At 42.9% G+C, this 13,329-nt stretch overlaps 1 protein-coding gene across 8 annotated transcripts in view; it reads right to left on the bottom strand.

Moving 5' to 3' along the window:
- The window catches only part of PHF10 (PHD finger protein 10), a 357,386-nt gene that overhangs the window by 187,440 nt on the left and 156,617 nt on the right, over window positions 1-13,329 (bottom strand). For all 8 annotated transcript variants that reach the window (XM_073551852.1, XM_073551855.1, XM_073551856.1 and 5 more), the window contains one exon: window positions 11,558-11,691. In XM_073551852.1, the coding sequence (XP_073407953.1) occupies window positions 11,558-11,691 (134 nt within the window). The remainder of the gene's footprint in view (window positions 1-11,557; window positions 11,692-13,329) is intronic.

Here is a 13,329-nt window from a genome sequence, read left to right as displayed (position 1 = left end):
ATCCGGTCCAGGGGCCTTTCCTGAGGCCATGTCTTTTATGGCATCCTCCACCTCCTCCAGAGTAAACTCAGCATCCATAAAGGCCTGTTGGGAAGATCTCAGCGCAGGAAACTCTATATCTGACAAATAATTTAGACATTCCGGGCCATCCACATCAGTTTTAGAATTATATAGTGAACCATAAGTCAGAAAAGCATTTCAGTATCTCCTCAGTTGAGGAAACCAAAGTACCACCTGAGTCCCGAATCTGTAGAATTGTGTTAGTCGCATTATGCTGTCGTACTAAGTATGCCAAAAATTTACTAGCCTGATTCCCCATCTCAAAATAAGATTGTCAGGCAAAAAATAATTTACGTTTCATTTTGGTATCAGTATATTGAGCATATAATCTTTGAGCAGTCAGCCATTCTACCTTATTACTGTTAGTTTGATCAGATATATAGGCTGCCTCCGAATCTTTCAGACGTCGCTCCATCTCGCCATCCTTCTCCGATGTCACCCGTTTAATGTAAGAAATTGTAGAGGATAAACAACCCCGTAAATAAGCTTTAAGAGCATACCAAAATACATTCATATTTCGGGGTTCAGGGTGGGACGAGACGAAGCAACGTAACTGTTCTATCGTTCTATCAGGCGATGTTATCAACTTCAGCCAAAAAGGGTTCAACTTCCATGTTATTCTATTGGTCGGTGGCTCGTATTTAAGCTTAAGAATAACTGGGCTATGATCCGAAATCCCCCTATTTCCATGTTTAATGTCATCCACCCACGCCGCCAGACTGCTAGATCCAAAAATGAAGTCTATGCGAGACAGAGAGCGTTTAGTGGAGGAATGGCAAGTATACTCCCTTGTCTCAGGATGGCGCATTCTCTAAAGATCCAGCCACCCACTACCCGCCATGAATTGTGACAGTTGGGATGTGCCCGGGGGGGGGGGGGGGGACCCTGCCCTGTACTCCATCGTCTAATCTCAATTTATCAAGATGACTGGTCATGACCAAATTAAAATCTCCCATACAAATGACATGTGCATCTGGGTAGTTCAAAGCAAAGCTCAATGCCTATCTATTTTTATTTTTGAAATTTACCAGTAGCTGCTGCATTTTCCACCCTAGGCTTATATACGAGTCAATAAGTTTTCCCAGATTTTTGTGGCAAAATTAGGGAGGGGTTGGCTTATACACGGGTCGGCTTATACACTAGTATATACGGTAATTTTATTGTAAATCCCCACCTCTAGGAGATTTATAAACCCTTTCAATTCCACAGAATCTGAAACCAGTGAGATTGTCTTTGTGCACATTGTGAAAATGTCTTGACCCAGCTGAGGCGGAAAGAGCTTTGGAATTTACAGCGTCTGATAAGTGTATCCTAATATGCACCTTCAGCTGACAAGTGGTGCAGCCGACATACTGAACTTTACATATGGAACACTCTATGAGATACATTAATTGTAACACTGAGAATGTGGTGTAATCATGTATATTGAATTGCTTTTGATTATGTAAAGATGAAAATAGATGATAGTATGGTCATCTATATCTATAAAGTTCTTATGTAGAGGATGCATGATTAAAAGTAGAAAATAATCAGGACTGAAAGGAGAAAGGTGTTTATCTGCTATGTCATTAACAAGTTGTCCTTAGTGCAATTGAAAGGGATTGTAGTCAGCTTACCCCTCTGTAGTTAAATTCCCCAGCCCACCAACGCCCAGCACAGATTGTGGTGAGCAACCACATCAAAGAGGATACCCTAAATGGAATTTGGATAATGCACGCAAAAAAATTTCACAAATAGATCGCAAAAATGTATTAATAACCAAAAAGAGTAGTTGCATTCAAAATAATTCACATAAAAATAATAATAATGTAGTATTTAGTACTTCCTACAGTCTGCAATATGGACAGATTGTTAATATTGTCAAAAACATCTACCAACGTTGAAACAAGATGACAAATTAAAACAAATATTAATGGAGAATAATGTCAAATTTGTAGCCAAACGAGCCCCCACTTTGGGCTCAATCTTATCTCCAAGCTTCTTTTCTAGTTCTTTAACCCCTTCCCGACCTGTGACACAGCGTGTGCGTCGTGAAAGTCGGTGCCAATCCGACCCATGACGCATACCCTGTTTCATGACTTCAAAGCCCCCTGCGGTTTGGGTGACCTAGGTCACTGAAAGGTCACCTGACCCGCAGATACAGGGGGCTTTGAAATTAGCCCCCACGTGGCTACGATCGCTCTGATTGGCTGTTAAAAGTGAAACAGCCAATCAGAGCGATAGTAATATTTCATCAATGAAAATTGATGAAATATTACAATCCAGCCACGGCCGATGCTGCAGTAGCATCGGACATGGCTGGAAACACCAATCCGACCCCCCCCACCGGCGATCGCCCCCCCGCCACTGAATGACAGCGGCGATCTGCCGCCTCTGTCATCATCTGCCCCCCTCCTCTTCCCTCCGCTCCCGCCAGCTTCCGATGCCCCCATCACCCCCCCGGTACCTTCTGAGTCGCCCTGTCGCTCCCAGTGTCCCGCGGGTCCGGATCATGGGCGCCGCCATCTTGGAAAATGGCGGGCGCATGTCCAGTGCGCCCGCCCGAATCTGCCGGCTGCAGATTCCATTCTTTCATTTTGATCACTCTCACAGTGATCAAAATGAAATAAAAAGTAAATAAACCCCCCCGATTATCAACCCCATAGGTAGGCACAACTAATAAAATAAAGAAAATAAATTTATTTTTCCATTAGGGTTAGGGTTAAGAATTAGGGTTAGGGTTGGAATTAGGGTTAGGGTTGGAATTAGGGTTAGGGTCGAATTAGGGTTAGGGTCGAATTAGGGTTAGAATTAGGGTTAGGGTTGGGATTAGGGTTAGGCTTGTGGTTAGGGTTGGAATTAGGGTTAGGGGTGTGTTGGGGTTTGGGTTATGGCTAGGGTTGGGATTAGGATTAGAGATGTGTTGGGGTTAGGGTTGTGGTTAGGGGTGTGTTGGGGTTAGGGTTGGAGATAGAATTGAGGGGTTTCCACTGTTTAGGCACATCAGGGGGTCTCCAAACGCGACATGGTGCCACCATTGATTCCAGCCAATTTTGCGTTCAAAAAGTCAAAACGGTGCTCCCTCTCTTCCAAGCCCCGACATGTGCCCAAACAGTGGTTTACCCCAACATATGGGGTATCAGCGTACTCAGGAAAAATTGCACAACAACTTTTGGGGACTAATTTCTCCTGTTACCCTTGGGAAAATAAAAAATTGGGGGCTAAAAAATTATTTTTGTGGAAAAAAAATGATTTTTTTCATTTTCACGTCTCTGCATTATAAACTTTTATGAAGCACTTGGGGGTTAAAAGTGCTCACCAGACATCTAGATAAGTTCCTCAGAAGGTCTAGTTTCCAAAATGGGGTCACTTGTGGGGGGTTTCCACTGTTTAGGCACATCAGGGGCTCTGCAAACGTAATGACGACCGCAGACTATTCCATCAAAGTCTGCATTTCAAAACGTCACTACTTCCATTCCGAGCCCTGCCGTGTGCCCAAACAATGGTTCCCCCCTACATATGGGGTACCAGCGTGCTCAGGACAAACTGGACAACAACTTTTGGGGTCCAATTTCTCCTGTTACCCTTGTGAAAATAAAAAATTGCAGGTTAAAAATATATATATATTTTTTTTTTTAGGAAAAAAAATGATTTTTTATTTTCATGGCTCTGCGTTATAATCTTCTGTGAAGCACTTGGGGGTTCAAGGTGCTCACCACACATCTAGATAAGTTCCTTGGGGGGGGTCTAGTTTCCAAAATGAGGTCACATGTGGGGGTTTCCACAGTTTAGGTACATCAAGGGCTCTGCAAATGTAACATGATGCCTGCCAGACCATTGTAACATGATGCCCGCAGACCATGCCATCAAAGTCAGCATTTCAAAATGTCACTACTTCTTTTCTGAGCCCCGACATGTGCCCAAACAGTGGTTCCCCCCACATATGGGGTACCAGCGTACTCAGGACAAACTGTACAACAACTTTTGGGGTCCAATTTCTCATGTTACCCTTGTGAAAATAAAAAATTGCGGGTTAAAAAATTTTTTTTTTTTAGGAAAAAAATTTTTTTTTATATTCACGGCTCTGCGTTATAAACTTCTGTGAAGCACCTGGGGGTTCAAAGTGCTCACTATGTATCTAGATAAGTTCCTTAGGGGGTCTAGTTTCCAAAATGGGGTCATTTGTGGGGGGAGCTCCAAAGTTTAGGCACAAAGGGGCTCTCCAAACACGACATGGTGTCCGCTAACGATTTGAGCTAATTTTTATTTCAAAAAGTCAAATTGTGCTTCTTCCCTTCTGAGCCCTGCCGTGCGCCCAAACAGTGGTTTACCCCCCCACATATGGGGTACCAGCGTACTCAAGACAAACTGGACAACAACTTTTGTGGTCCAATTTCTCCTGTTAGCCATGTGAAAATAAAAAATAGCGTGCTAAAAAATCATTTTTGAAGAAAAAAAATGATTTTTCATTTTCACTGCTCTACGTTATAAACTTTTGTGAAGCAATTGGGGGTTCAAAGTGCTCACTACACATCTAGATAAGTTCCTTAAGGGGTCTAGTTTCCAAAATGGTGTCACTTGTAGGGGGTTTTCACTGTTTAGGCACACAGGGGCTCTCCAAACGCGACATGGTGTCCGATAACGATTGGAGCTAATTTTTCATTCAAAAAGTTAAATGGCACTCCTTCCCTTCCAGGCCCTGCCATGTGCCCAAACAGTGGTTTATGACAACATATGAGGTATCGGTGTACTCAGGAGAAATTGCCCAACAAATTTTAGGATCCATTTTATCCTGTTGCCCATGTGAAAATGAAAAAAATGAGGCTAAAAGATAATTTGTGAAGCACCTGAGGGTTCAAAGTGATCACTGTGCATCTAGATAAGTTCCTTGGGGGGTCTAGTTTCCAAAATGGGGTCACTTGTGCGGAAGCTCCAGAGTTTAGGCACATAGCGACTCTCCAAACGCGACATGGCAAGCACTAAATATTCCAGCATATTTTCCATTCAAAAAGTCCTTCCCTTCTGAGCCCTGCCGTGCGCCCAAACAGTGGTTTAAGACCACATATGAGGTATCGGTGTACTCAGGAGAAATTGCCCAACAAATTTTCGGATCCATTTTATCCTGATGCCCATGTGAAAATGAAAAAAATGATGCTAAAAAAAATTTGTGTTGGAAAAATGTTTTCGTTCCACGTTGCTTTAGTTCCTGTGAAGCACCTGAAGGGTTAATAATCTTCTAGAATGTAGTTTTGAGTAGCTTGAGGGGTGCAGTTTTTAGAATGGTGTCACTTTTGGGTATTTTCTGCCATATAGACCCCTCAAAGCGACTTCAAATGTGAGGTGGTCCCTAAAAAAAAATGGTTTTGTAAATTTTGTTGGAAAAATGAGAAATCGCTGGTCAACTTTTAACCCTTATAACTTCCTAACAAAAAAAAAATTTGTTTACAAAATTGTGCTGATGTAAAGTAGACATGTGGGAAATGTTATTTAGTAACTATTTTGTGTCACATAACTCTCTGGTTTAACAGAATAAAAATCCAAAATTTGAAAATTGCGAAATTTTCAAAATATTCGCCAAATTTCTGATTTTTTCACAAATAAAGGCAAAAATTATCGACCTAAATTTACCACTAACATGAAGCCCAATATGTTACGAAAAAACAATCTCAGAATTGCTAGGATGCGTTGAAGCATTACAGAGTTATTACCTCATAAAGGGAAACTGGTCAGAATTGCAAAAAATGGCCTGGCCATTAAGGTCAAAATAGGCTGGGTCATGAAGGGGTTAAGGGAGGTTAACAGAGCCACTTGGCTTGATGGCCACTGGATTTTTTAGATGTGGAGCCAATCGGTGGAAAACCTTTAATTATGTTTATAAAACAAACAAATTTTTATCTTTACATAATCAAAAGCAATATAATATACAAGATTACATTAATTGTAACACTGAGAATGTGGTGTATCTCATAGTGTGTTCCATATGTAAAGTTCAGTATTTCGGCTGCACCACTTGTCAGCTGAAGGTGCGTATTAGGAGACACTTATCAGACGCTGTAAATTCCAAAGCTCTTTCCGCCTCAGCTGTGTCAAAACATTTTCACAATGTGCACAAAGGCAATCTCACTAGTTTCAGATTCTGTGGAATTGAAAGAGTTTATAAACCTCCTAGAGGTGGGGATTTACAACAAAAATTACTTAACCGTGAAACATACTGGATGTTTATGCATGACACCGGTATTCCTCATGGTCTTAATGCCAGACAGGATTTAATAAAACAATACTGAATATTATTTAGGCAATATTATACAAGAGAATATTACGGTATGTTTTTCCACTATTTTTATGATCGTTTTCCAATAGTGTTTTGTAAGGTCTTTTTCTGAATACATATATGCTTTTTTGCATTTTTAATTGTCTGTCCAATGAGTGGAATATGCCTCTTTTGCATTTTTAATTGTTTGTCCTATGAATGCTATGTGCACTCTATATATATAAGTCTCCAATGTATTGTGAGGTAGATCATGAGTAAGACTGTTTAGTTGAAACATGTAGATCGTTCCTACTGGTGTGCTCGGTGCTTGCTATGCACATATTTTTTAAAAGCACATATATTTTCAAGTTGTCCAATAAAATTTTGTAAGTTGTAGCCGCCTTTGTCCTTAGCTGGATCACAGTTTTTTTTTTTTCCCCTTCTCCTATTTGATGTGGATGCTCACCACAATCCGTGCTGGGCGTTGGCAGGCTGGGGGACTTAACTACAGACTGGTAAACTGACTACACTTTTTTTTTCTTCTATTCATTACATTTGTTGGTTCCATTAAACTCTCAAAATGGCCAGAAAAAAAGAACTTTCATGTTTCATGTAAAACTCAACAGGCTGTTATTGTTCTTACAAATGAAGGCTATTCCATGCGAGAAATTGCCAAGAAACTGAAGATTTCCTACAACGGTGTGTACTACTCCCTTCAGAGGAGAGCACAGACTCTAACCAGAGTAGAAAGAAAAATGGGAGGCCCCGCTGCACAAGTGAGCAACAAGACAAGTACATTAGAGTCTATTGTTTGAGAAATTGATGCCTCACTAGTCCTCAACTGGCAGCTTCATTAAATAGTACACGCAAAATGCCAGTGTCAACATCTACAGTGAAGAGGCGACTCCGGAATGCTGGCCACCAGGGCAGAGTGGCAAAGAAAAAGCTACATTGGAGACTGGCTAATAAAAAAAAAAAAAAAAAAATTACTATGGGCAAAAGAACACAGACAATGGATAGAGGAAGACTGGAAAAAAGTGTTATAGACAGACAAATCCAAGTTTGAATTGTTTGGATCACACAGAGGAACATTTCTGAGACGCATAACAACTGAAAAGATGCTGGAGGAATGCCTGATGCCATCTGTCAAGCATGGTGGAGGTAATGTGATGGTCTGGGGTTGCTTTGGTGCTGGTAAAGTGGGAGATTTGTACAAGGTATAAGGGATTTTGAATAAGGAAGGCTATCACTCCATTTTGCAGTGCCATGCCATACCCTGTGGGCAGCGCTTGATTGGAGTCAATTTCATCCTACAACAGGACAATGACCCAAAGCACACCACCAAATTAAGCAAGAACTATTTAGGGAAGAAGCAGGCAGCTGGTATTCTATCTGTAATGGAGTGGCCAGCTCAGTCACCAGATCTCAACCCCAATGAGCTGTTGTGGGAGCAGCTTGACCGTATGGTACGCAAAAAGTGCCCATCAAGCCAAACTTGTGGGAGGGGTTTCTGGAAGCATGGGGTGAAATTTCTCCAGATTACCTCAGCAAATTAACTGCTAGAATGCCAAAGGTCTGCAAAGCTGTAATTGCTGCAAAGGGAGCATTCTTTGATGAAAGTAAAGTTTGAAAATTATTTCAAATAAAAATCTTTTTTTTCGAATCTTGTCAATGTCTGGACTAGATTTTAAATTCACTTGGCAACTCATTTGATTAATAAAAGTATGAGTTTTCATGGAAAACACAAAATTGCCTGGGTGACCCCAAAATTTGTAACGGTAGTGTATATCCTCCCAATTTGGTTTCAGATGATATTTAGCAGCATGCTCTTTTGGCAGCATTTTACTAATTATTTTCTAGCCTCAATACTTCTTGAACTGGGTGCAAATATAAAACAATATTATATATATAAACATATTTGGTCTTGCATTTCTATTGTATATTTATCCTGTGCGGTATACCATATAATCACGTCCCTATTTTAGTTTTATGTTCAAATTCAGCACTTTTCTTGGTTTTATTTGTAAGAGAATAAGATTTTTTAATATTTAAAATAAAATATGATTTTTATTTTCAGGATTCTGTATTTATTTCTTTTACGTAGATATTAATATATCAGAGGTGAAATTTAGTGACTAATATGTTAATTCTGAAGTAATACACCCAGAGCACATGGGGCAACTAAGTGTCATGATCCCAGTGCAGGTTTTGACCTGCACACCTGGGGTTAATGATTGTGGCCTCTCTTTGGTTCTGGGAGAGCTTCTTAAACCCCTGGGAAACTCCAATCCCTGTCAGTTATACTTTTGCCTTTGTATGACTGTGGTGACCTCTGTGTGCCTGTGCCTGTTTGTTGTTATAGCTTGTTTATATGGTTTTGACCCGGTTCTGTTCACCATTGTGAGTTTGCCTGTTGATTCTGTACTGCGCTATCCTCTCTGTGTATGACTCATTGCCTGTGATCCGACTACTCTCTGCTCGCCCCTCTTGTACCTTGCAGCTATCTCTGTGTATGACTCATTGGCTACGCGCTAACTATCCTCCCTGTCTATGCCCCTTGGTAACTTTGTCTCACAGTTACCCTGCTAGGAGTTCTCTTGCAGCTCCTAGCTGTTCTGAAGTACGCACCTACTCGGCTGCTGCCCGCTCCACAGGTATCTTTGAGCACAGTTCGCTTTACTCAGGACACGCGCACTGGCTCAGTGAGCAAGTTCAGTGCGGTGTTCCTGACACTAATGCTATGTGCCCACGTAGCGTTTTATTCCGGACACTAAAAACCGGACTCCTTCCCAGAAATCCCGCGTCTTTTTCCGCGCGATTTCACCGCGATTTTACCGCGATTATGATTGCGATTTTCACGTGCGATATTCAACCACTTTCCAAGCGAATTGAAGCATTGCTTGGAAAGTGATTGACAGGTTGGTCACACTCGTCAAACATAGTGTTTGACAAGTGTGTCCAGGTTTTTACTATTGAGGCCGCCTATGCTGCATCAATAGTAAAAGATAGAATGTTAAAATGCTAAAAAAATAAAAATATCGGGGTATATTTACCTTCCGGCGTCTCGCGCTGCCATCTCGGGCCACAGCGTTCCCACTAATGCCTTGCGAGACCTGTGATGAAGTAGTCTCGCGTTGCTATAGCGATCTCGCGAGACCGCTAGAGTTACGCGAGACTACGTCATCACAGGGCCTTGCCGCAAGGAATTACTGGGAACGCTTAGGCCGGGAATGCAGCACGGGACGCCGGAAGGTAAATATACCCCGATTTTTTATTCTTTTTTTTTACAGGGGTATGGTACCCAGGGCCTGGAGGACAGTCTCCTCTCCTCCACACCGTGGGTACCAACCGCACGAGACGCTTAACTTCCCGCATGGTGGGCATAGCCACATGCGGGAAGTAAGCGGTTCTCATGCATTCCTATGGGTGCGGAATCGCGGCAATTCTTTGCGATTCCGCACAAAAGAATGAGCATGCTGCGATTTTTTCCGCGATGCGATTCCGCCGCGGAAAAAAGCGCAGCATTAGCACAGCATGTGCGGAATGCCATAGAAATGCATGGGGGGCGTTCTGTACACGATTTTTAAACGTTTTCACAGTGTTTTCGCTCCGAAAATCGCGGCAAAAACGCTTAAAAATCGCTACGTGGGCACACAGCATAAGACTAGGACTAAAAATTGTGTGAATTGTGAATACCTAATCAGAGCACCACATGAAAACCCCCCCCACAGGCCGCCCCGGAGCATGAGCATATCATTAACACAAAACTGAAAATAAAGATTACACAATTACAAAACGGATTTCATCAACCAAGGTATCATTTTAATCAGTATAACTACGCTGACCTGAAACTGTCTGTAGGTTACTGTGCACAATCCTGCTGACAGGTTCCTTTTACGTTGCTTCAAAGAATGCCATGGGTTTGTAAATCTGTTATCAGTGTAAAAGAAGGGAGCTTAATAAATTTATTGTTTGACCCATGTTTTGGTTTGTTTCACATGCGTTTCTTTACTGCTTGTTTCTCTGTGTTTCTTTGTGTTTTTTCTACTTTTAGTCTAAATCTACAATGTGCACAATCCAAGAAGAACAAGGAAAACCATTGCATGTCAAACTTTTGACAAGTACATTGTGAGTGTGTTTGACTGCGTGTATCAGCACTTTTTAGCATTAGTTAGTTGGTCCCAACTCCCTGATCATTCAATAAAATCTATCTATCAAATTGAATGTATGTGTGTGTGTGTATCACCAACCAATCACAAAACTCTGATTCTTACCCCAGACTGAAGGGATGATGTGGGATATTAGGGGTAGTAGTCCTGTGGCTCTGGCTGACAGGATGATGTGGGATATTAGGGGGAGTAGTCCGGTGGCTCTGCCTTGACAGGATGATGTGGGATATTAGGGATAGTAGTCTGGCGACTGTGACGGGATGATGTGGGATATTAGTGGTAGTTGTCCAGCGGCTATGGCTGACGGGATGATATGGGATATTAGGGGTAGTAGTCCGGTGGCTTTGACGGGATGTGGGATATTAGTAGTCCGGTGGCTCAGGCTGACGGGACGATGTGGGATATTAGGGTGACTAGTCCGGTAGCTCTGGCTGACGGGATGATGTGGAATATTAGGGGGAGTAGTCCGGTGGCTCTGGCTGACGGGATGATGTGGGATATTATAGTGAATGTGGCTCTGGCTGACGGGATGATGTGGGATATTATAGTGAATGTGGCTATGCGGAGTGGGCGGGGCTATACACTCATATATATATATACACTATACACTCATATATATATATATATATATATATATATATATATATATATATATTCATTATAATTTGCTATAACTAACCGTAGTTAGTTACTATGCCCGGGCAGAGCGGGGCTCTTCAGCTAGTCATAAATAAAAGGCATACAGATTCATAACTAGAGAGATGTACACATCGCTTTTCTGCTCTTTAGATTATTTTTTTCTGCAATTAGAAAGATGTAGACTTCTGCAGAGTGTTGTAGACTTCTGCAGCGTGTTTACACTTCAGAACACATAAGTTAATAGCAAAATGGCCATTATGAGTCCTAAACACAGATAGAACAAATGGATGCAAAACCGCAGAAAATAAGAAAATGTACAGTTTACTGCCAATTTTAATAATATTTGGCTTATAGGCAATAAAACGTAAAATTACAAAAATGAACCAAGCAAATTATTGGAAAAACGTACTAAACACTTACTTGGATAGTTCTTGTACTTTTTTACTGGAGTATGACTTACCGAATATTCCTTGTAATGATCAGTAATGCGTTGGCGCTCTTTTTCTTGAAGAATAACAGAGTACTCGGCATGTTTTGTAGGATATTCTTTTATCATGAGGTCAATTACTTCATCACTTCTTAAAGCAGTCAGACCTTCAAAAACGGCAAAGAAAGAGAAGTCTGATCGTAGAGAAGCAATTCAACTAATCAATGACATTAAAAAATATGTTAACCCAGACGCTTGTCAAACATTAGAGAATTTCTGTTTGCTCATAGTTAATTCTTAAAGGTTGTCATTCCTTGATCTACAATCAGGACTGACCTAGCCTGGACTTCTACTGATGAGGTGCACCTCTGTCATTTGACGTGGGACACTTTTTAAGTATTGCCAATATCTACGTAGTCAATTTCTAAAACATATCTAGCATTGCAGATGTAAGAACCCTGCTGGCATTGCTGCATGGTCTCCCATCCCCCACACACCATCTTACTCACTGCTCCAGGCCTTGCTGTGACTTCTGTCTGCTGCCAGCTCCATGCTCTGTGCCTCTTGTCTCCTTGTCTTCCCTGTGCATGTTTCCTGGCTGTGTGCATAGAAGGGTGGCGCCAGAACTCTCTGGTTTTTATGGAGTCAGGGTGCACCTGTCTAATGTGTCCCTGACCAATTACCAAGAGCCCTCTAGTATTTAGGGCAGCTCCACCCAGTGGATTTTGCCTGTGCAATGTGTTAACTCAGTTAGTGTCTTGCTACTGAGCTGCCAGGTCTTGCTCTGTGTTCCTCCTTCTCTGGAGGCTTTACTCCTAGCTTTGCTTGGTACTTCTCTGTCTGCCCTCCAGGAGGCAGAATATCCTGGTCTTTGTTCTAGCCTTGCTTTGTACCTGTGTATACTCTGGTCCCTGTGTCCTTGGCCCTGTCTTGTACTGTTGCCCTGTCTGAACTCTGTCCTACCTTTGTCTGTCTGTCTCCTTTTCTTTGGCTTCTTTCCCTGCTGTGTCTTTCCTTGTGTCCTCCCTGTCTGCTTGTGTTCCGCACTCTTGCGGCTCTGTTCGTGCTCCACTCTCTTGCAACTCTGTTTGCTCTGTACTCTTTAGGCTCTGCCTTTGCTACGTACTCTTGCGGTTCTGCTTGGTTCTGCTGCTGCAGAACCTCTTGCTGCTCTACTATTCTTCTCCGCAGCCTTGCGGTTCTCCTCCTGTGTGAACAGGTCCAAACCGGTTCCGTCATACTCCACTCTTTCCTGTCAATACACATACCTGCTCCTCATGTGTGAACAGGTCCAAACATGTTCCGTCATACTCCACTCTTTCCTGTCTGTACCAGAACTAGCACCCGCTGTGTGAACAGGTCTCTACCTGTTCCTTCATACACCACACTTGCCTGCCTGCCCTGTGTCTCAGCCATGTCTGATTGACCTGCGTCTCAACCGTGCCTGCCCTGCGTCTCAGCCGTGCCTGCCCTACGTCTCAGCCGTGCCTGCCTGCCCTGTCTCAGCCGTGCCCACCTGCCCTGTGTCTCAGCCGTGCCCACCTGCCCTGTGTCTCAGCCGTGCCCGCTTGCCCTGAGTCTCAGCCGTGCCAGCCTGCCAGTGTCTCAGCCGTGCCAGCCTGCCAGTGTCTCAGCCGTGCCAGCCTGCTCCTGTGTCTCAGCCGTGCCTGCTTGCTCCTGTGTCTCAGCCGTGCCAGCCTGCCAGTGTCTCAGCCGTGCCAGCCTGCCAGTGTCTCAGCCGTGCCAGCCTGCCAGTGTCTCAGCCGTGCCAGCCTGCCAGTGTCTCAGCCGTGCCAGCCTGCCAG

Source organism: Dendrobates tinctorius, unplaced genomic scaffold, assembly GCF_039654945.1.
Source record: "Dendrobates tinctorius isolate UK_male_01 unplaced genomic scaffold, ASM3965494v1 ptg000181l, whole genome shotgun sequence".
NCBI classification, from domain to species: domain Eukaryota; kingdom Metazoa; phylum Chordata; class Amphibia; order Anura; family Dendrobatidae; genus Dendrobates; species Dendrobates tinctorius.
The sequence above is the reverse complement of the archived record's forward strand: the minus strand, read 5'-3'. Positions and strand labels throughout refer to the sequence as shown.